Source organism: Tiliqua scincoides, chromosome 2 (genome assembly GCF_035046505.1).
Source record: "Tiliqua scincoides isolate rTilSci1 chromosome 2, rTilSci1.hap2, whole genome shotgun sequence".
In the NCBI taxonomy this organism is placed as follows: domain Eukaryota; kingdom Metazoa; phylum Chordata; class Lepidosauria; order Squamata; family Scincidae; genus Tiliqua; species Tiliqua scincoides.
The window spans coordinates 157,264,824-157,285,286 of record NC_089822.1 but is presented as its reverse complement, the minus strand read 5'-3'; the positions used below and the strand labels follow the sequence as shown (position 1 = coordinate 157,285,286).

At 42.8% G+C, this 20,463-nt stretch overlaps 1 protein-coding gene across 7 annotated transcripts in view; it reads right to left on the bottom strand.

Annotated features, from left to right (window-relative positions):
- ITGB4 (integrin subunit beta 4) overlaps positions 1 to 20,463 on the bottom strand; it is an 84,361-nt gene that overhangs the window by 55,756 nt on the left and 8,142 nt on the right. For all 7 annotated transcript variants that reach the window (XM_066618082.1, XM_066618081.1, XM_066618084.1 and 4 more), the window contains exons 2-5: positions 4,497 to 4,585; positions 2,446 to 2,528; positions 1,206 to 1,307; positions 713 to 917 (exon numbers count right to left, since the gene is read on the bottom strand). In XM_066618082.1, the coding sequence (XP_066474179.1) occupies positions 713 to 917; positions 1,206 to 1,307; positions 2,446 to 2,528; positions 4,497 to 4,575 (469 nt within the window). In that variant the 5' untranslated portion in view covers positions 4,576 to 4,585. The remainder of the gene's footprint in view (positions 1 to 712; positions 918 to 1,205; positions 1,308 to 2,445; positions 2,529 to 4,496; positions 4,586 to 20,463) is intronic.

Sequence of the window (20,463 nt, the reverse complement as noted above, 5' to 3'; positions counted from 1 at the left end):
GCTCATTGGGGCACAGACCAATATGTTCTGGTGAAGTTATTCTGTAAAGTGCCACACATATTGGTGGTACCATAAAAATAATCAGCAGCAGCAACATGTCCTATCTATGCACTTCTTTCTGTTAATCTGAAGAATCATACACAGAGAACCATAGATATAGTTTCAGTATATGAGACCAGTGGTCACTATCAGTTAGAAGAAGTGGAGCAAAGTCTCACAGATGAAGTGAAACTGAAGGTTGTACAGACAGTTGAGTAGCTAGGGTAATGGGCACCCAGGGTGGGCTGCTTGAAATGGATAGACTTGGCCTCCAACTTGAGATCCCCCAGGGGAAGCCAGGTCTATACTTCACTTTGAGAGCCTGGTCTACTCTTCACTTTGAACAGCCACCCTTGGGTCCTGCCTTCGCTACCGACTGCTCAGTGGTGCATTTGACACCTTGGGTGTACTTGACCCCAAGAGCAGACCACCTCTCTGCCTTGCCCTTGCTATGATACTGGGTATAGAATCATATTTATTGTACAGAGGAAATTTATACAATGAGGTATCTGAAAGTGTGCAAGAGAAAGGACACCCATACTGCTCAGCTGCAGGTCTCTATCCTGATGGGCAGATCTTTGCCAACCGCCTTTTGAAAGTGCATACAGTTAACAAAAACACATGGTCTCTTTTTCTCTATTGTCCTCCCAAGATCTTAGTTGTTAGTTCTCACCCAGTTGCTGGCCCATCGACTTGAGGTTGTTCAAATCATCAGACATGGAATAAGAGAAGTCCATGAGGATGTAGAGGTCTACAGGAGATTCAAGGGGCTCAAACACATCCATGCGAAAGCTAGCATCCTCACCAGCTCTCAAGCGCATAACCATCTTCTGTGGGGTTACTTGTGTTCTCTTCAGAGATTTATCGATCTTAAATTCCTGGGATGGGAGACACCCATAATAACATGCAGTCAGGGAACTTGAGAAGATTCAGCTGTGATATTTCAAGTATGTTTTCAGGAGGCCAGAGAAGGAGACCTTTCTGGCAAAGAAGAGATGAACCAAACATGCAATGTTGCCGCTCTGCTTGCAGGAAATGAACAAGATGTCTTATAAATCCCTTTCCTAGGAATAGCCCATTGTCTTAGACCAGAAATTTGCTCCAAGACTCAAATGAAGGATTTGGCAGATCTGGAAAGTTATTGAAACATTTGACTATCTACTCACCTGTGTCATTAATACATCTCCTCTCACATGCACTATACTGGCCTCACTGCAGCCATATTTCATTAAATTTTCTCTGAAATTACAGCGAGCTTCTTTGAAGGTCTGGGGCAACAGAAAAAGGAAAACAACATCACATGCTTAGGAAATACATTCTGAAATATTTTATGCAGCATTTGCCTTGAGGTAGTTACCCTCTGCCCCAGTATTCGGTTAGGGGAAATTTCCTCTTGGGAAATTCAGAATTCCATCTACATCAATTCCCTATAGCCACAACTTAGAAGTAGGTTTGTAACAGCAACCAAGAGACCAAAATATAATGTGCTTTAGTCCTACATTTCTTGCTCTTTACTCTCTATGGGCACAATCCAAACCTGCGCTGGAGCAGGCAAGCAGGCAAGCCTTGTGCTGCATCCAACGCAGGTTAGTTGGCTGCAGCGGCTTAGCCAGGGGCAAGGAGAAGCTCTTCCCCTTACCCCTGGGTAAGTTCTGCTCGCCCCAATGGGTGTCCTCGAACCTGCGCCACCTCTGGAGGTGGCGCAAGACAGAGGAGAGCGGAGCGGCTTGAAGCCATTCCGTTCTCCCCGGGGACGGGGGTTGGGATCCGCCATAACAGCCGGGTCCCAGCCCCGCCCCCGGCTCCCCGTGTGCCCGCCCCCGGGGCTGCCCATTGCCTGCCCTCCCCCCGCCCAGAAACGCCTCCCTCCCGCCTCCTCCATGCCCCCCAAGCAATCCTATCCACACTTACCTGGGAGTAAGCCCCATTGACTGTAATGGGACTTACTTCTGAGTAGACATGCATAGGGTTGAGCTCTAATTGGCTCAGACTTCTAAGTTACAACCAGTAGCATCACATATATATGAAGCTGCCTTGTACAGAATCAGTCTATCTGAACTGACTGGTTATGGCTCTTCAGAGTTTCAGAAAAGGGTCTTTCCTAGCCCTACCTGGAAATATCAGGGATTGAACCTGGGACCTTGTGCATGCACACCATGTGCTCCGTCATTGAGCTATGGCCCTTCTCCACTAGAAGGCATAGTTCCTATCTGTCACAGAATGGGCAGGATCCCATCAGCTATATAGTGATATCACTTGTGCAAACAGGACTGAAACTGCATAGGGATATAGCATAGAAAATGGTATGGGACCTTTGAACTTATAGCCACAACTCAGATTAAATTCAGTGTTTTAAGATGTTTTTTCATAAAGACCTTGTCAGCAGCTGAGAGTGGGAAGGCCTACCTCACTGGTGCAAAAAGAGCAGTCCTTGTGCACTCGTATACATTCAGTGCAGTTTTTGGCCTTGGAAGCCACACAGTAATTATCTGCAAGACAAGAGTAACATGTCAGAGCTGGAAGTAACCAGCTTTATCTAGTAATGGAGACAGAAGGGGACTGGACCACTGTGGACAGAACAAGATCCTATTTTCAGTCCCACTGCAGTCAAGCCAGGTGGCAGCAGTGAAGTTCAAAGTAATCTTCAGTATTTTCTACTATTACCATGGCAAGTGAGCTGTTCACTCACAATACCACAAGAATGTTGCTCCATTCACTTAAATCAGAAGTAATCTGGATTAGGAGAAAGTACAACAAACTCATTGCTATATTACATTTTTTCCTGCTCTGAGTCAGCATTAGGACAGCACTGTTTGATTTAGCAATAGAATAAAAAAAACTCAGAAAGTATGCATCTCATATCAGAAGGAATGCAACTAATTTCACCCAAAATGAATGTCCTTCTTGAGGATCTAGTGCTTTAGAAGAAAAGGCAGTACAAATAGCATACAGGAATCAGTTTGTTCCACACTGAAGTTGATTTCAAGAAGTAGGTATGTCAAAGCTCTTTACCACTGGTGCTCAAAATGGTGGGTCATGACCCACCATAGAAACAGAAAACGGGTCATTACCCCTTAAGGGAAGTGACCCAGGAATGGGTGATTCCACAGTGATTGTGACACCATGGGCACCCTGAAGCTTGTCTCCCTGCCTGGAGGGGTCTGCAAGCCTTTGAGAGGGTCCAGGAAACCTGCAGCCCCCTTTGTGGGGCTCCCCCAAGCAATTTATCACTCCGACCTGCAGATCGGAGCGATAAATTGCTTGGGGGAGACTGGGGGCCTCCTCGACCCTCTCCAAAGCTTGCTGACTCCCCCACATAGGGAGACAAACCTCTGGGTGCCCATGGTGTCACAATCACTGTGGAATCACCCATTCCTGGGTCACTTCCCTTAAGGGGTAATGACCCGTTTTCTGTTTCTATTGCAATTGCTGTGGTGCTGCCAGGGCACATCCGCCTCTCAGTCCCCACCTCTGCAAGCATTTACCAGTGATTCTCGAACGCCCAGTGAGTTTGAGAACTGCTGCTCTATACAATATACTTAAACTGGACTTTCAACCATTACCCTGTAGGACAAGGTTATAACTTCAGGATTTAAAAAAATCAGTTCTGTTTACACCCACAGTAAAGTTTGCCTTGTTCTGCTGCTTGCAGAATCTTTCAATAAGAGACATGTGCTGCTTCTGACTACACTGAAGAGAAGAAGGGGACACGTCTACTCATCTTGCAGTAAGGAACTATTATCACCCTTCCCGCAGAGCATCAAGAAGGAGCTCACAAAATTCTACCCCCAGTTCATTTATTAATGTCTTGAAAACAATGGTATATCTAAGCACAATTTAAAGGCACAGTTCCCTAGGCCTAGTACAAATCTGTATCATCTTCCCCACTACTGTCCCTAAGGATTCCAAGTGCCCTAATTATTATAGTATTTGCCCCTTCTCCTGTTACCACACACTATTAGTTCCTCTTAGCTATTCGTAGGAAATGCAACTAGGAATGGAATAATTCTAGGAGTTGTAGTTCTTGAGAGCTAGTCATCTAGGAAGGCACATATCTCTGTCTATCCTAGGATTTCTTATACAAATTCTCTCTCTCTCTCTCTCTCTCTCTCTCCCTCCCTCCCTCCCTCCCACCCACCCCCACATTCTAGTTTAATCAAGAACTTACTGTGACCTGCTCTAATTCTGCTTCTGATTAGCTCCAGCAAATTTCAAAAAATTACATTATTATTAATATTATTAATTCTTAATTATTAAATAATTATTAATTATCATTAATAATTAATTCAAAAATTATTATTAATTCTATTAAGGATTATTAGTTTTGTTTCTTTCCACATATTAAGGGACTCACAGCCTGATATGCGCCCCTTCTAGGCCCAGGTCACAACAAACCACACTCTTTCCGCAGTGCTTGTGCCCAAACAGAAGATAAATCAAGAATAGGTTGAGCTTACCTCTATTTCCTTGGCTCAAGCTATAAAGCAGTGATAATAGAAGGAGCCTGAAAAGTGTCCTCAGGAGTAGCTTGTCCATTCTTTTCTTCCTGAAATACAATTGTCAAGAGAGGTTCCATCACCAGCAGCACACCATAAGAACATAAGAGTCCCTCTGGATAAGGCCAAAGGACTATCTAGTCCAGTTTCCTGTATCTCACAGTAGCTCACCAGATGCCTCAGGGAGGACACAAAACAAGAGACCTGTATTCTGGTTCCTCCCTTGCATCTGGCATTCTGAGGTAGCCTATTTCTAAAATCAGGAGGCCGTACCCATCATGGCTTGTAACTTGTGATGGACTTTTCCTCCAGAAGCCTGTCCAATCGCCTTTTAAAGCCATCTAGGCAAGATGCCATCACCACTTCCTGGGACAAGGAGTTCCACAGACTAAATACATGCTGGGTAAAGAAGTACAGCTGAGGCATCCATATCTGTGGATTGTGCATCCATGGATCTGGCTCATTGTGGGTCCCCTGGACCTGCGTTGACTCAGACTTGGCCCCACCTGAGCCTTCAAGAGGGCTTTCTGAAGCTCAAAGAAGCAGTGTGCGTCCGTCCGCTGCCTCTGTGGGCTTCAGAATGGCTGTTTTGATTTTTAAAAAAGCTGCTCCGGTTTCACAAGGGAAACCAGAAGTGACTTTTTATGCTATATAAGGCATTCTGAGGCTCAGGGAAGACCTTCAGGGAAACTGGAAGTAGCATTTTCTTGGCCAAAACGGCCATTCTGAAGCCCACAGAGGCAGCATGCAGAGACACGCTACCTCTGCGGGCCTCAGAAAACCCTCCAGAGGGGACCAAAGTGCACTAACCCTTCCCTGCCTCCTGGCTGGAACTTCCCTGCTGCTTGCCTGGTCTGAATGATGGCCTCACAAGGTCTTTCACAGCATGAAAAACGTAAGCATACCCAGACACAGACAGACTCAAGTCTGCATGCATGGGAACCAAGTGCGAAGTCAATGGCTTCAAACTTGTGTCAGTACTGGAGTCATTGACACAGGTGACTCAAGACTGCGCAAGTCCGCAGTTTTTTTGTGACTCAAGTTTGAGTCACCTGACTTGAGTTCCCATTCCTAGCTGCAGGTGCTTGACAAGATGGACCCTTGGTGTGATCTAGTATGGAATCAAACAAGGCTGAGTATTGTATGTTTATAGAACTAAAGAACCCCTGGTGAAATTCTGTTAATGAGGTAGACTTTAGTCCACAGAAACATAAGCTAAATTAAACTCGCTAGCTTTTATGTCGTGGCAAGAACCTTTGATGCTTTTCCTAGCCAGGGATGGCTCAGACATCAGTCAGATTGGATATTGGCTGAGGGCCCATGCCCATCAGAAGGTCTACTAACCCAGGGCAACCCCTGAGTGAAAGTGAGAGCACCCAACGGAACTTCCGGAGATAGACTGGAGTACCAAGGGTTAGCCAGTGCAGGACTTTGTCCCAATAAGATGGTGTTGGCACTGATCCTAGTAAAATATTTATCTCTTGACTGACTTCACCAACCATGGTTGGTTTCATAACCAAGCAAGAAAAAAACAAAATAGCAAGGATGTTAACCACTGATATGTATTGTAGTGCTGCAAAGACAAGTGACCTGAGAATGACCTGCAATAGCCAGCCAGGGTGTGTGAAATTCCTTGAGAATCCTGAGTTGACTACCAGAGGTGTCTGCAGGGTAGTCTGCATAGTGCTCTAAAAACATTTTAATTGTGTGCAAAAAAAATCCACAACCCTGTACAAATTATGCATTTACTTATGAACTGCATAAGTTGCGTACATTTGTTTACTTTGCATATCGCTCTGCAGGACACTGAATACCTGCCCCCCCCACTTAAGACACTTGAAATCCTGTACAGATCCCTCTTTGTGATGTGATGTCTCCAGGTGTTGCCCAAACACTTGCAAGCCTATCTCTATAAGTATAAGAATCAGAAACTTGCTTTTCTTTTTAAGTAGAAAAAGAAAAGGGTTCTGTGCCCAGCAGAAGATGTGTGTGCTTGTGGCTGTCCAATCTCAGAATCATATGATCTGTTCACTTGAATCACAGGTTTCTGTGTGTTGTTGACTGCATCATGGTCGGAAAGAGGTTATTTTTTTCTTTAAAGTAGCAGCCAAATGGAAACCCAATTAGAATCACGATCACAGCATGGAAATAGGAAATATTTAACCATTTATTTCTGTGCATTTTTCCCGCTGAAAAATCCCTTCCTGCATCACTGTGGTCCCCTAAAGTAGGTGACTGGACCAAATTTATTTATTTATTTATATCCCGCCTTTCCCAAGCTGAAGCAAATGCCAAGGTGGCTTACAAAGCTTTGCAAAAAAAAGTACAGAATATTACAACAGGTAAAAAGAAAAAACATCAAACAAATCATCCATACAAATCAATACTGAAATACTGTAGTACATCTTGCAATATTTTACCAGAGGGCTGAAATTAGCACAAAATGATAACTCGAAAGCCTAACATGCAAACAGTCCCGTTCCCCCCAAATGTAGATCGCTTAGTATTCCTCACAGTGCATACAAGTGATGGCACTCCATCAAGAAACAGCTCAGATATAGATAAGCACGCCTATCAAAAATCTATTGCACATTGATAAAAACGAGTGATTTGCTTTTTTTTGTTTGAAACTCACATCATAGATTAAGTTCAGAAACAAATGTTGACTAAATATTTTGATAGTATTCCATCATATTTAGTGAAGGCTTCACCTGTACTTCTATACCACACCCAAGTGCCAGAGTTGGCAAATTTGCTTGTATGAAGCAGCTTGGCTTTCACAGAGCTCAAAATCTGCTTCTCGGGAGAGCTGAAATAAGGCCAAACTAGATGTGACTTGAAATGTGTTGCTTGATCCTGCATATTTGTTTGTTTTGTTGTTATTGCTGTTTGTAAACAGCAGCTGTGAAGGCCCAGATCAGGACCATGATGGGGGCATGGGGCTAAATCCTTCTTTCCCAGGAGGCTCCCATAACCTCTATGGCTACATTTAACCATCCCAAAAATGCAGACCCAACAATGAGTTCAGGTTCAGAACTAGTTTTGTCCAGAGCTGGTTTAATAAAGTGGCTTACAGAACAATCCTGTTGGGCACTTATGGTGGCAGAACTCCTGGTCCACCACTCTAAGTGCCACAGTAGTGTCACAAAAGGCGCACCATGGCTGTGCACTTTGGGGTCACCGAGGCGAACAGCTAGAAGCCCTGCATGCATGGCAGCGGCTCCTGGATGCTGCGCTAGAGCAAGTGAAGTTGTGGAGGGGGCAGAACGGAGTGGGAAGTGGGGTAGGCAGGAGACGTTTTGAAGGTGGGAGGGGGTGGATCCCGGTTATCCACCCCCTTCCGGTTATCCCCATCTTGCCAGCCTGAGGCCCCCTGCCTCTTCACAGACTTGTACCAGTAAAATACCTGGCATAGGTCTGAGAGACCCACTGATTACCAGGGTAAGTTTTACAACATTTGTTTAAAAAAATATTTTTACTTCCCTCTCCTAGGCCATCTAGTGTCCTTCCACCAGCACCACCACCACTGCATGCAGCATGCACTCGGCTGCATAGCAGAAGACGGTGGGGGATAGGATTGGGATCCAACTGAATTGTGAATCAGGACTACGACTTTGTTCAAATCTCACCTATGCCTTGAACTGTCTGGGAGGCCTTGAGCAAGGTGCTCCCTCTCAGCCCGAGCTGCAATAGCTTACATTAAAAATACTTCTCTTACAGGGTTGTTATAAGGACAACATCAAGATAATACACATGAAGAACTTTGAACACTTAGAAAGCACTATATAAATGCTAAATATTGGCTGTTATCACCTCACCTCTTCTCAAATGTATGTGAGGGCCAGTTTATACAATCAGTAGAATCAAATAGTAAATCTTTTCATGGATTATATTTCTTCAGGCTACAGCTATGGGAGGGATTGCAATGAGGGTTGAGCCTCATTATTCGCTTGGGTTCCGTTCCAAGCACTCAGTGGATGGCAAAAAACACACTATAGCACAGTGTTATTCAAACTGTGCGGCACGGCTCTTTAGGGAGGTGCCAGGAACTCAAAGGGGAGACGCGGGATGTCCTCTCGCAGCAATACAGTCACATCCCTGGGCAGAACACGAGCCTGTCTGTGCTTTTTTTTTTAAAGCCGAAGAAACAGGAGTTGCTCAGCTGCGAGAGTGGCTGCCACCACCCCGCCCTCTTCTCCCTCCACTCCAAGGCTGCTGCCTTCTGTGTTCCCTGCATGTTGTTTCCAAAGCTCTTCCACTCCAACCCCCATCTGGCAAGTACCGAGCATACTCAGCTTGCAGTCCTTAACCCTCACTGTTCCTTGTCTGGTAGCTCTCTGATCTCAGAAATTAAGCAGGGCCAGGCCTGGTTAGTACTTGGATGGGAGACCGCCTGGGAATACCAGGTGCTGTAGGCTTATACCATAGTCTTTCGAGACTGAAGGTTGCCAAGCATTCCTTGTCTGGTTGATTCCTAGTTCCCAGCCTGGGACTGCTTCTCATCGAAGTGAAATCTCTCTTTTCAACCTCCTCCCTCTTCCAGTCCCCCCTTTCAGAGAGTTTAATCAAAATGGGTGTATTAAAAAAAAATGCCCTCCACCTGCAACATGAAGTGGTCCAAACCAGGAAAATCTTTACCACTGGGTTCTGTTGACTCTTACAAACTCGTATATGAGTTTTTAAAGGAAAATTTTTCAGGCCGCTAGCAGTTCAGGCTTTACAAAGCATTTTGCAAAAGATCTGAGATGTTTGCAAGGAGCATGGATGGACTTAATAGCTCCGGTTATTTTTTTTTCAAATCTTAACTGGTAGGGACATTGCAGAATGTGCTTTGCTATGACCTAGCAAGGCCTGATATTGACACATGTTATCTTGAGGGCAGTAAAATAATTTCCGGATTGAAGAAAAGAAAAAAAATTACCATCAAACTTGTCCAAATAAAAAGCAAACAAGAAATGAGATAAATCAAGCTCAACATCAGAAGGAATGACTTATCTTAATGCACTCCATTCAGCACACACAGGCTGCAATCTTTTATGTACTTTCCTGGGAGTAAGTCTCATTGAACACAATAGGACTTACTTCTGAGTAGACATGCCTAGGCTTGGACACTTTGATCTCCAGTCTGTAGGCCTACCCGAGGAAGAATGGAAACCCTTATCGGTTGCACTATGGGTCCCATCAACTATGGGCCTGCAACGGGATCAACCCTGCTAATTCAAGGCATGCATTTCTCTGCGTACATGACTCAGGGCCAGAACAAGCACCTCCTTTTCCTGAGAATCAGGCCTACTGGGCTAGTGAGAGACTGAGGAGAAGGAAAACAAAGTAATTCTCAAAACAAACCCCTCCTGTCAGCCATTTCCTATTGTGCTAATAATTTCCAGAATGGCACCAGCCAACAAAGAATGTTGGGTGGGGCTGTGGAAAATGCCAGGCTTCCATCAGAAACTTGGCTGGGGGGTTCCGCTGGCTCTTGAATAATAGGCTCAGATTCTCACAGGCCCTCTGTAAGGGAAGCTTCACTCCTCACATCCTTTCTCAGTGGAGTAAAGCTGGCTGTAAAATATTAAACCATCCAGGCAGGTTTTTTTTTCCCTCTTTCCACCACACACTTCTTGGCAATGTTTTCTTTGATTATTAGATAGCTCAGCCTGCTGCTGAAAGTTCCAGATTTGAAATTGCTGCCTAACATTGGGACTTAAATATGTGGGGAAGGCATTCTCATGTGATAGTTGCAGATGCATTGTTACAAAGCACTTAAAACAATTTTCAAAGTGACTTTACATCTTACGTCACCCAATAACCAGATGAGAAAGGTCACTATTACAGAGAATAACTTGCCCTGTTATGACTCTCAAATGTCATAAGAAAAGCCCTGTTGGATTGGGCCCAAGGCCCATCTAGTCCAGCATGCTGTTTCCCCCAGTGGCCCATCAGCTGCCTCTCAGAGATCCACAAGCAGGAGAGAGAGAAATACTTTCCCACAGTTGCTCCCCTGCAACTGGTATTCATGGGCATAGTGCTGCTGAAGCCATCGTGAACTGAAACCATTGACAGACTGGTGCTTTATGAATTTAATCAATCCCCTTTTAAAGCTATTCAAGCTAGTGCTCATCATCATCTCTTGTGGCAATAAAGTCCACAGACTATTTATGCACTGTATGAAAAAATTCTTTTGATTATCCTAAATCTCCCACAAATTACAGGTAGTTTGATTAGATGATCCTCTGGTTCTAGTATTGTGAGAGAAGGGGAAAATTTTGTTCTACTCCATGAATAATTTTATATGCCCCAATCATGTCATTTCTTAATCGCCTTTCTTTCCAAGCTAAAATGCCACTAGTGATGTAGACTTTCCTCTTAAGGAAGGTCCTCTTCTGTCAATTTGGGAAGTCCTCATTTATACTTTTTTGGCTCTACAATATCCTTTTGTGGTGTTATTGCAAGGTTGAAGGAAGCAACTCAGAATGACTCGGTACTCAGATACTGCATGCTTTTATTTGAACTACTGTATGCTTTTATTTGAATTGCATACAATTGGTCCACTGGACTCATGTTACAAAGCATGGACCTGGTTTGATGGTGTCCAGAACCCTTATACAATTCTAGGTCCTTTGTCCTCAAATCTAGACTTCCCATTGGCTGATATTTGACATCAGAGATGGGGCTAACTCCTAACAGGATACAGATAAGATATCATTTACATAAAAGATGGAAAATAGGTGGGCAATGAGTGGGTAAAACAATTGACTGGCTGTGATTTACATACAGGTGGGGTTTCACCTTGAAACTCAGCCAAAATTACACAATTCCCAAAAGTTTTTAAAGACCAGTAGGATTTGCTATAGTACCATTTACCCAGTGTTAAGCCTTACTCACATCCATCAAGTCAATTAAAATTATTTTGACAGGTATTCCTACCAACATCATTAAAAGAGCAGGTGTGAAGACTTCATCTTGGCAGAACTTCAGACCCGTACTCATCCCTCATTAGGGTAGCCTTGTTCGAGCGCCCTATCTTATCTCTTCTGGATTCCATAACAGTTACACTGTAAGGCTGTCTGCAAAACTGAGGCTTCTTTTATTAGGAGGTTTAAAAGTTTTACTGAGATCAAGCATTTTGGTTCCCTATGGCCTTCTTCTATGATTATTATATGATTATGTCCCCTTATATGTGGGTTACAGGTTACTTGGTCCCTATATTGCATATATGTACCAAATGTGACCATAGATATGTACAGGTGCACTATAATATGAGCAGTCTTATTCTTGATCCCTTTACTAATGATCCTAAGCATGGAATTTGTCTTCTTCACAGCTGCCACACACTGAGTCAATGTTTTCATTCTACGATGACCCCAAGATCTCTTTCCTATACACCTCATCAGTGTATATGTGAAGTTCAGACGTTTCATCCCAGGGTGCATCACTTTACACTTATTGGCAATTAACCACATTTATCATATAATTGCCCATTCACCCAGTCCGGGGAGTTCATTTCAGAGCATTTCATAATCTGGTTTGGTTTTTACCACCCTGAATACCTTTATGTTAGCTGCAAACTTGGCCACCTTCTGTTTACCTCTAACTACAAAACATTCATGAACAAATTAAAAAGCAGTGGTCCCAATAAAAATCCTTGGGAGATTTTTACTTCCCTCCACTGCGAGAATTTCTCATTTATTTATTTCTACTCTCCGCATCGCATTCTTTATCCAGTTACTAATCCATAAAGAAGCTGTACTCCATGACTGCTAAGTTTCCTCAGAGCCTTTGGTGAAAGATTTTGTCAAAAGTTTTTGGAAAGTCCAAGTATACAGTGTGAACTGGATCACCTCTGTCCACCTGTTTGATGGTTTAGTACAGTGGTTCCCAACTTTAGGAGCCCATGGACCACTGAGGCAAAAATTGGAATTGTCGTGGACCACAAGCAAACCGCCCCCCCCCCCGCGCACACAAGAAATACTATTAAATTTGGTAGTCCATCTTACATTTACTTGCACTGCAGATGCATGGTCACTGTGACTCAGCAGTTTTACATTTCATTGACATTTCATTGGTTACATAGGAGTCACATGGGACATAGTTGCAAACAGTTACATGGGTTTATATCCACAGGCCCAGATAACAAGGCCTTGCCCTATTCAGACAGTAAATTTCTCAGGGATATTTAGCCAAATAATCCTGACAATTATTTATATTGTTTGTGCCATAAATTAAATTTTAAAAATAAAAAAAATTATCTTTAATTATGCTTTCCACTAGTTTACCCAGAAGAGCTGTGAAGCTGACCAGACTATAATTTCCTGAATCCCCTATGGATTCCTTTTTAAATATTAGTGTTACATTGGCCACCGTCCAGGCCTCTGGCTTGGAGACTGATTGAAAGGATAAGTTACATATTTTTGTCAGAAAATCCACAATTTCATATTTGAAAAAACTTGGGTGGATGCCATCTGGATCCAGTGTAGTGTTAAATTTTAATTTGTCAATACATTCTAGGACCTCATCTATCTGAAACATGTTTACTCAAAAACAGCTCTGTTTCAGTGGGTCTTACATCCAAACAATTTTAGGACTGCAATTTGAGGGTCAAGCTAGATGTGACAGGGCAGCCATGTGAATTTATTCACATGTCTACTTCATTTACATATAAAGCACTGTGGTTGCCTATTTTTTCATATGAAATGGAGAGCATGTGTGAGGGGAGTCTTGCTTTAGTCTTGCTTTGATGGGCTTTCTTGTTTCAGTCAGGTTTCTGTTCACCCAGGCTTAATTATGCCATTGAAATCAATGGGACTAAAAAGTGCTTAACTTTTGAGGGATCATGTCCCTTCTGAGGTTGGGAAGGCATCAAAAAGAGCATGAGATAATCATAATTATAATTTTTGCAGCTTAGCAAGACTGTTCTGTAATTAACATTCTGAGTCTCAAGATGTATGTAGATATTATGTGTTGGAAAGCTATGTAACAGAAAACCATAATGTTGCTTAAGCAATCACTGACTACTGAGCAGTTCATAGCAATTAGAGAATCCTTTACGCTTAGGGCGGTGAAATGTCACTGATGGTGAAATTATCCACAGCCACATCATGGAGAAACATACCCTTGCTTTCCTCTCCCCACTGCCTATGTGTAATGGCTTTGTAATTTGGGGAGGCATTTCTACTGACTGAAATTGACCGTGAGATGAATCAGGAGATTAAAAATCTTGATGTTTTCTACCAACTCTCTTCCCTATGCCTTTCCCAGAATGCTTGCATAATCTCTCAAATATCAAATGCCATGCTGTACAATGTTCAAGACCTATTTTTAAGGTTATTCAAAGATGGTTTAAAAACAAAACAAAAACCTGAACTGCCCCTGAATTCCTTGGAGAAAAGAAGATGTCTGGTTTCTTTGAATAAGTTTTTTTAAAAATTGTTTTCAAAAAGTTGGTAATGAGCTGGCAAGCGGATGGAAGTGGTTGGAAACATTTCCAAGATGGCTTCACACATGTACTCTAGGAAACACATGTTTTCCTAGAGCAGAATCTAGGTTTGCCCCTGCCAGCAATGAGACACAAGTGGGAAAACCTGCCCATCTTAAGATCATAAGAACAGCCCCACTGGATCAGGCCATAGGCCCATCTAGTCCAGCTTCCTGTATCTCACAGCGGCCCACCAAATGCCCCAGGGAGCACACCAGATAACAAGAGACCTCATCCTGGTGCCCTCCCTTGCATCTGGCATTCTGACATAACCCATTTCTAAAATCAGGAGGTTGTGCATACACATCATGGCTTGTACCCCGTAATGGATTTTTCCTCCAGAAACTTGTCCAATCCCCTTTTAAATTAGAGGCATTTCCCCACAGCTGCAGGAGGAAGAAGCAGACCAAATGCTGGAAGCTGGTGTAGAAGAAGGAGAAGAAGGGAATGAAGGAGGTTGTTGAGGGAAGGGGCAACTGAGGGCCCAATCCTATCCAATTTTCCAGTGCTGATGCAGTTGTGCCAGTGGGGTGTGCGCTGCTTTCTGTGATGGAGGGGCAGTCACTGGGGCCTTATCAAGGTGTGGAGACCTGTGTTCCCTTACCACAGGACTACATTGTGGCTACACCAGAGCCGGAAAGTTGGATAGGACAGGGCCCTCAGTCCTTCTGTCAGGAAAGCAAAACAACCCAAAAAGAAACCAAAGCTGTTCCAGAGGCTACAAATATATTTTATGCTTGGAAATGGTAGATGAATGGAGGAACCACAAATTGTTCAGAGGGAAGGCAGGAAGCAACTGTTGGAGAAGATAATTCATCTCCTTTGGTCATTTAATGCCTTGGTTATATGCCAAATTGCATAAAGTTTAAGCATTTAAATGCTTTCAAGGGGAATGATCGGTATCACTGAATAATGTTAGAGCTGCTGGCAACAAATGATGGAATTACTGGAAGCATCAGCGTGTTGCAATCTCTAATTCTTAAACTGCAAACTCTCAAGGATTGTGGTCGTTTTAAGGCTGCCTTGAGGAATATAATGTGCATCCTTTCTTCTATGGCATTCACTCCATGTTGCCACATTTGTTACTTAAAGCATTAACATCTCACTTCCCCCTCCTGTGAGGAAGTGCTCAAGCTGGCCTACCACACTTTAAAAGAACACAACAAAATACCACAAAAATAAATTCAGAATTAGCAAAGCACTATGTGAAACCATACACAACACTTAAAAAAAATGATTCAAACCAACGTAATTAAGAGGAAATAGATCAATGTAAACGTAGGCCCCAAAGGTGAAATGGAACAAAAATGTTTTGAGCCAGTGCCAAGCAGTGGAAGTGACAGAACTATTAAGCATGGTGGTGGTTCAAATGGCACTCCAGCCATCCAAAAATCAGCTCATAACACAGTACACACACACAGAACACACACTGTTCCTTAGTGAACAAGGACAGCTTCATCACTGGGTTATGCAACTGAGAAGCAAACTATCCAGTCTCCCTCCTCACAGCAGCAGGAATGACACTTTATACTAACATCTGATAACAGCGCAACAGTCAAGTTTGCAAGTGTAGGCACAGCCCCAGGCTACATGTAAGCCCATGTTTCTCAGAGACCTGAAGAGAGCCCTTTCAAACTATCTCTGCTTTTCAGTACAAGCTGTAAGTACTGCACAGTTTTTTCTGTTTTGCTGTAAATCTCTGACCAAACATGTTTTCCAAATTTTTGTAGCACTTCAGTTGTAGCTCATAGCCCAATTGGATCTGCACATTAGTTTTCCCATACTAATGATTTTGGTGCATTAGAACAAAAACTGAAGTGTGAGAAGTGGGATAAAAGGGAGACTGGAAAGTAATAATCCTTGTGTGCAAATAGTGCACCTGAATGTACAAAGCAGGTAAAAGACCAGTGTAGGCGAAAGTCATTGTGGTACACCACCTCTGGGAACTGATTTTGCACACTGAATATACATCTGACCTTTTCAAACACTTCAGGGTGCACTTTCATCAATCTTTATTTCACTTGCTAACTCTTCCACTTTGGGAGCTGCTGAATGGAGAACTGTTCAAGAGTCAGGCATGCTGAGTCAGCAGACACAACATGTGCAACCTCATGGGACAATCTCATTCTGACCTGTCCTAGACCAATCAGATCGGGGGATGGATGGATTTAACTTGGGTGGCACGGTCCAAATGGGAACCTGATCAGGGATTTTTGTGATGAACTCCTTTTTGGCAGGTCTTGTGTCCTTCTATTTTCAATTAGCACTAAGGTACACAATCGGCAGTGTGTGGGAAGCTGCCAGAGGAATATCTCATACCTATTCCACGTAAATTACAGTCACATTTGTGGTGGTGGCACAAAAGTTTAATATAGAAAGTAATGGCAGCTCAGGAATGTTTTGAATTCTGCTTTTATCATGTTTCCTCTTAGGGCCTGTGGGCTTATTCAAAAATACTGCTGAGGAAGAAACCCATCAGGCTTGTTTGTGGAAATTGTTGTTCTTCCACCTAAAACTCACTAGCAGCTCAGTAACATATCCTGCTAAGATCAAATGGGTACTAAGAATGTTGTTCTGTCCCAAGCAAAACTTTGGTACCGCTTAAGGGAAATATGGTACCGCTTTAGAATCTTGGCATTCCCCATCATTTCCAGGGAGAATGAATACAGAGAAAAGAGCAAACTCTTTTTCTTAATGCAAAGGTGATGCCTCTAAGAGACACTTGCACTAGTTCTTTGCAATATCACCCTTTGATAAGTGGTAGCACAAACAGTGGTAGCAAAAGCACTGCTTTCCATGTTACATAGTTTTAAAACAAAATCTTTATTTTAGCTCCTAGCAGAGAGGCTCCAGCACTAGGTCTCCTTAGGTTTCTTACACATGGCCATGTAGGATCTAGAACACATGGACTCACAGCCCAATCCACCACTAACTCCCTGCGTGGCAATACAGCAGTGCCAATGTGGCGCCTGCTGCATCCTATGGGAGAGTTTTGGCCTTTAGAATCCTCCTTGGGCAAAGGGAACATTTGTTCCTTTGCCCATGGTAAGTCTCTGCTGGCCCAGTGGGTCTACTCGGAACTCTGCCAGTGATATTGCTGGCACAAGTCCATGTGGACCTGTGACGTTGGATTGATCCCAGGAAGGGGGTTTGGATTTCCCACATTATGCTGCAGCCGAACCCACCCCTTTCCGAGTCCCAATCCCCTTCTTCGTCCCTGTCATCATCCCATTCCTCCACCTTCTATGTGATCTTACCTGGCCCAAGACAACCACTTGCTGCTTGCTGTGACAGCCAGCTCACATGCTCTGGCATGTCACGTTTTGCAACACCTGGAAAGTGCCTAGCACTTCCACAAAACTTGTTCCAGTGGTGCTAGGCACAAGCAGGATTAGGGCCCTAGTCATGCAGGCACATATGATGAATATGCCTCATGCTGATTGGTCTATTTTGGTCAGATGTGTGCATGAAATTTCTTCTCACTTGTGAGAAGTGTATGTATGTGACTGCATGCAGGACTGCATATTTATTTCTAAAAACTTAAAGTGGTGCTCATAGGATATGATCAAAGAGCTTCCACTTCACCCTCTGTGTTAAACATTAAATAAAGCACACATTCATTATTTTGGTCTTCCTTTAAGTTGGAAGGCTTAAAATATTGCTTGGGTGTGTTTTTTGTCCAGAACACTATGAAAACATTTGAAAGCTCCTGCACTACCTCACAAGACCACTGTAGGAAGGTAAGAGAGCGCAGGAACACCAGCAATGAAGTTCTTTATAATAGCTTTCACTCTTCAAGGAAATCAGGTGCCACGCAGTATTCCAAGTTTAGTCTCTTTCCTATTCATACCTTTTCTATAGTTTCTATAGTTAAATAAGTGACCATTGCCCAAGAGGCTGAACTTAGCTGAGCAAGAGGGATAAGAAATGTCTACCAGTTGCAAAGACTGACTTGAACCTGCAAGCTTGACTTGATCCAACGTTTTTTAAATAATTTTTTAATTTATTTATTTTTATTTTTTGAGATCCAATATCAAATTTTTATAGAGTTTGGCAGCCCAAACTTCCATTTGAGGCCTTAATTTGCTACAAGTTTTAAAAGGATATGTGCATAGAGTATGTACTGTCATTTGTATTTAGTCATTATGATCAGAAAAACTAAAATGTGGAATGTCTCACTTTAAATCTGATTGAGGGTCAGTGATAGATGGGCTTATACTCACACAATGCTTGAATGCATAAATATCTGGATTTAATCCCCCCTCTCTATGTGTACACACACACACACACAAATGGTGCGTAGAGGAATGAGACATGGGAAACTGTTTCAAAGTAAATGTAGATGTCTGTAAGATTTTCAGAAACAAACCAAATTGCTGTGAAATTAAATTTAAACTACAATCTCTGCATAACTGTTGATACAACACTCAGAATAAAAAGAGATTAAAGTCAGGTTTAAAAAACCAGAGGCGTTCTTAAGGATATAAGTGCCTTCTCCCCACTCACACTTTCAAGGATGAGGAAGTCCTTTCTTCCTTTGTTGCGATCAGCATTTACGATTTTGTATCTCGATCATGGCCTTTAAGCTTGTTTGTGTGTTACTGCAAGATGAACTCTTCCTTGTGTCTTGCAAGAATCAGTGCAGGCTACAACCAGCAAATGATACAACAGCTCTTTTGTTGTGCCCAAATCCCAGAAGATATGAAAGAACTCAGTGTGTTTGTGCTCCTCCCCTCCCTGTCTGCCTGTGGACTTTTTCTGTCTCTCTGGTGGTTTTGCTAGGCTGTTGGACAATAGGAGTTTGTGCACACACCCCTCCTGTCTTCCTGAATCCTGAACCCACCCCTGAATCCTGTCTTCTCAAGGCCCACACACCTCTCTCTTCATCCCTGATAACTCATACAGGGGCACAGGGACTAAGGAATTCAAATGCTGTCTTTGCCATTCTTGAGCATTGCCTGCTGTTTTTGAGGTCTGATATAATATCAACACCCCCTCCCTAGCCCCTCACCCCAATTGCCAATTGCAGACAACACATGCCCCTGAATTCCTGAAACAGGTGAAGCTCTGCATCCATGTAATTAAATAAGTTCACAGGTCCAAAATAGTGAAAATGAGTTTTTCTGATAGTTGATTAATGATTGTGCAAGCCCTTACGTTGCATGAAGCATTTCATCAAGTAGCATGCACAGGAAGATAGTCTGTGAGGTTTGGAAAGATGCAATCTCACACTGACAAAAGTTGACCCAATTCAAGGTCTTAGCTTGCCTGTTTGACCTTCTCTAGGTAAAGACAAAGAATCCTGTGGCATCTAATGTATTTTTTTTAATGTTTTCAGACTGCAGTCCCCTTCATCAGATGCTAGAGGTGAAATCTTCAGTAGTGTATACACACACAGATATACCAATATATATTTATATGATATATGACCTCTCTCTCTCTCTCTCTCTCTCTCTCTCTCACACACACACACACACACACACACACAGAGCAGAGTGAATTAACAAGGGGAAATGAAACAAGGCTGATCTGCAACAAGTTTAAAATTATGTCATTATCACTAGTTGTATTGTGCTTATCTTCCATAAAGCTTGTTGCAGATCAGCCTTGTTTCATTTACCCTTGCTAATTCACTCTGCTAATTGTATTTTTTCCCCATAGCTATGTGTTCGATTGGTTATGCTGAATTAAATGTGTTCGTCTAGGTGCTGTAAAACTTTTTGTTGTTTTTGCTGCTACAGACTTAACATAGCTACTATTACAGAACTTCTCCAGGTAGCAGACCATGACCTGTATTTATTCTAAACTGTTTGATCCAGTTGCAATTTTTTCTTCGACAAATGTGATTCATTTTGTTATGGTTGTCCTGGTTTGCTTTGTCAGGAACTGAGGAGGATAAGTTGAGACTTTAGAACACAAAGGCAATAGACCAGAGGTATCAAACATGAGTTTAATGAGTTCCTAAGTGAGAAAAAAGTGTTTATTTTTGGTTATGACCTGTTTAATGATATCACTTCTTGCCTAATGACATCACTTCCGGCCCTCAGCAGGCATCATGAATGCTATGTAGCCCTCCCTATGAAATGAGTTTGACACCCCTGAAATAGACAATAGGTATATAGACAGAGGAATGAGAATGAGCCTATATAGGGAGAAGGACAGAAAAATAGGAAGCTGCCTTACCATCTTGAATCAGACCATTGGTCCATCTTGGCCACTATTGTCTACACTGACCAGTGACTAACACCCCTCTAGAATTTCAGACCGGGGTTTACCTGAAAGTAAAGAACCCTGGAAGCTCTGTATGCAAAGTTACTGCTCTGTCACTGAGCTATGAACCCTTTCTCAATGACTTGCTTGTTATCACAAAGCAACAACAACAGCAACAACAAAATAAAAAATCCACAAACACACACTCAAATTCAGCAAATCCAAAACACACAAGGAAACAGCTGA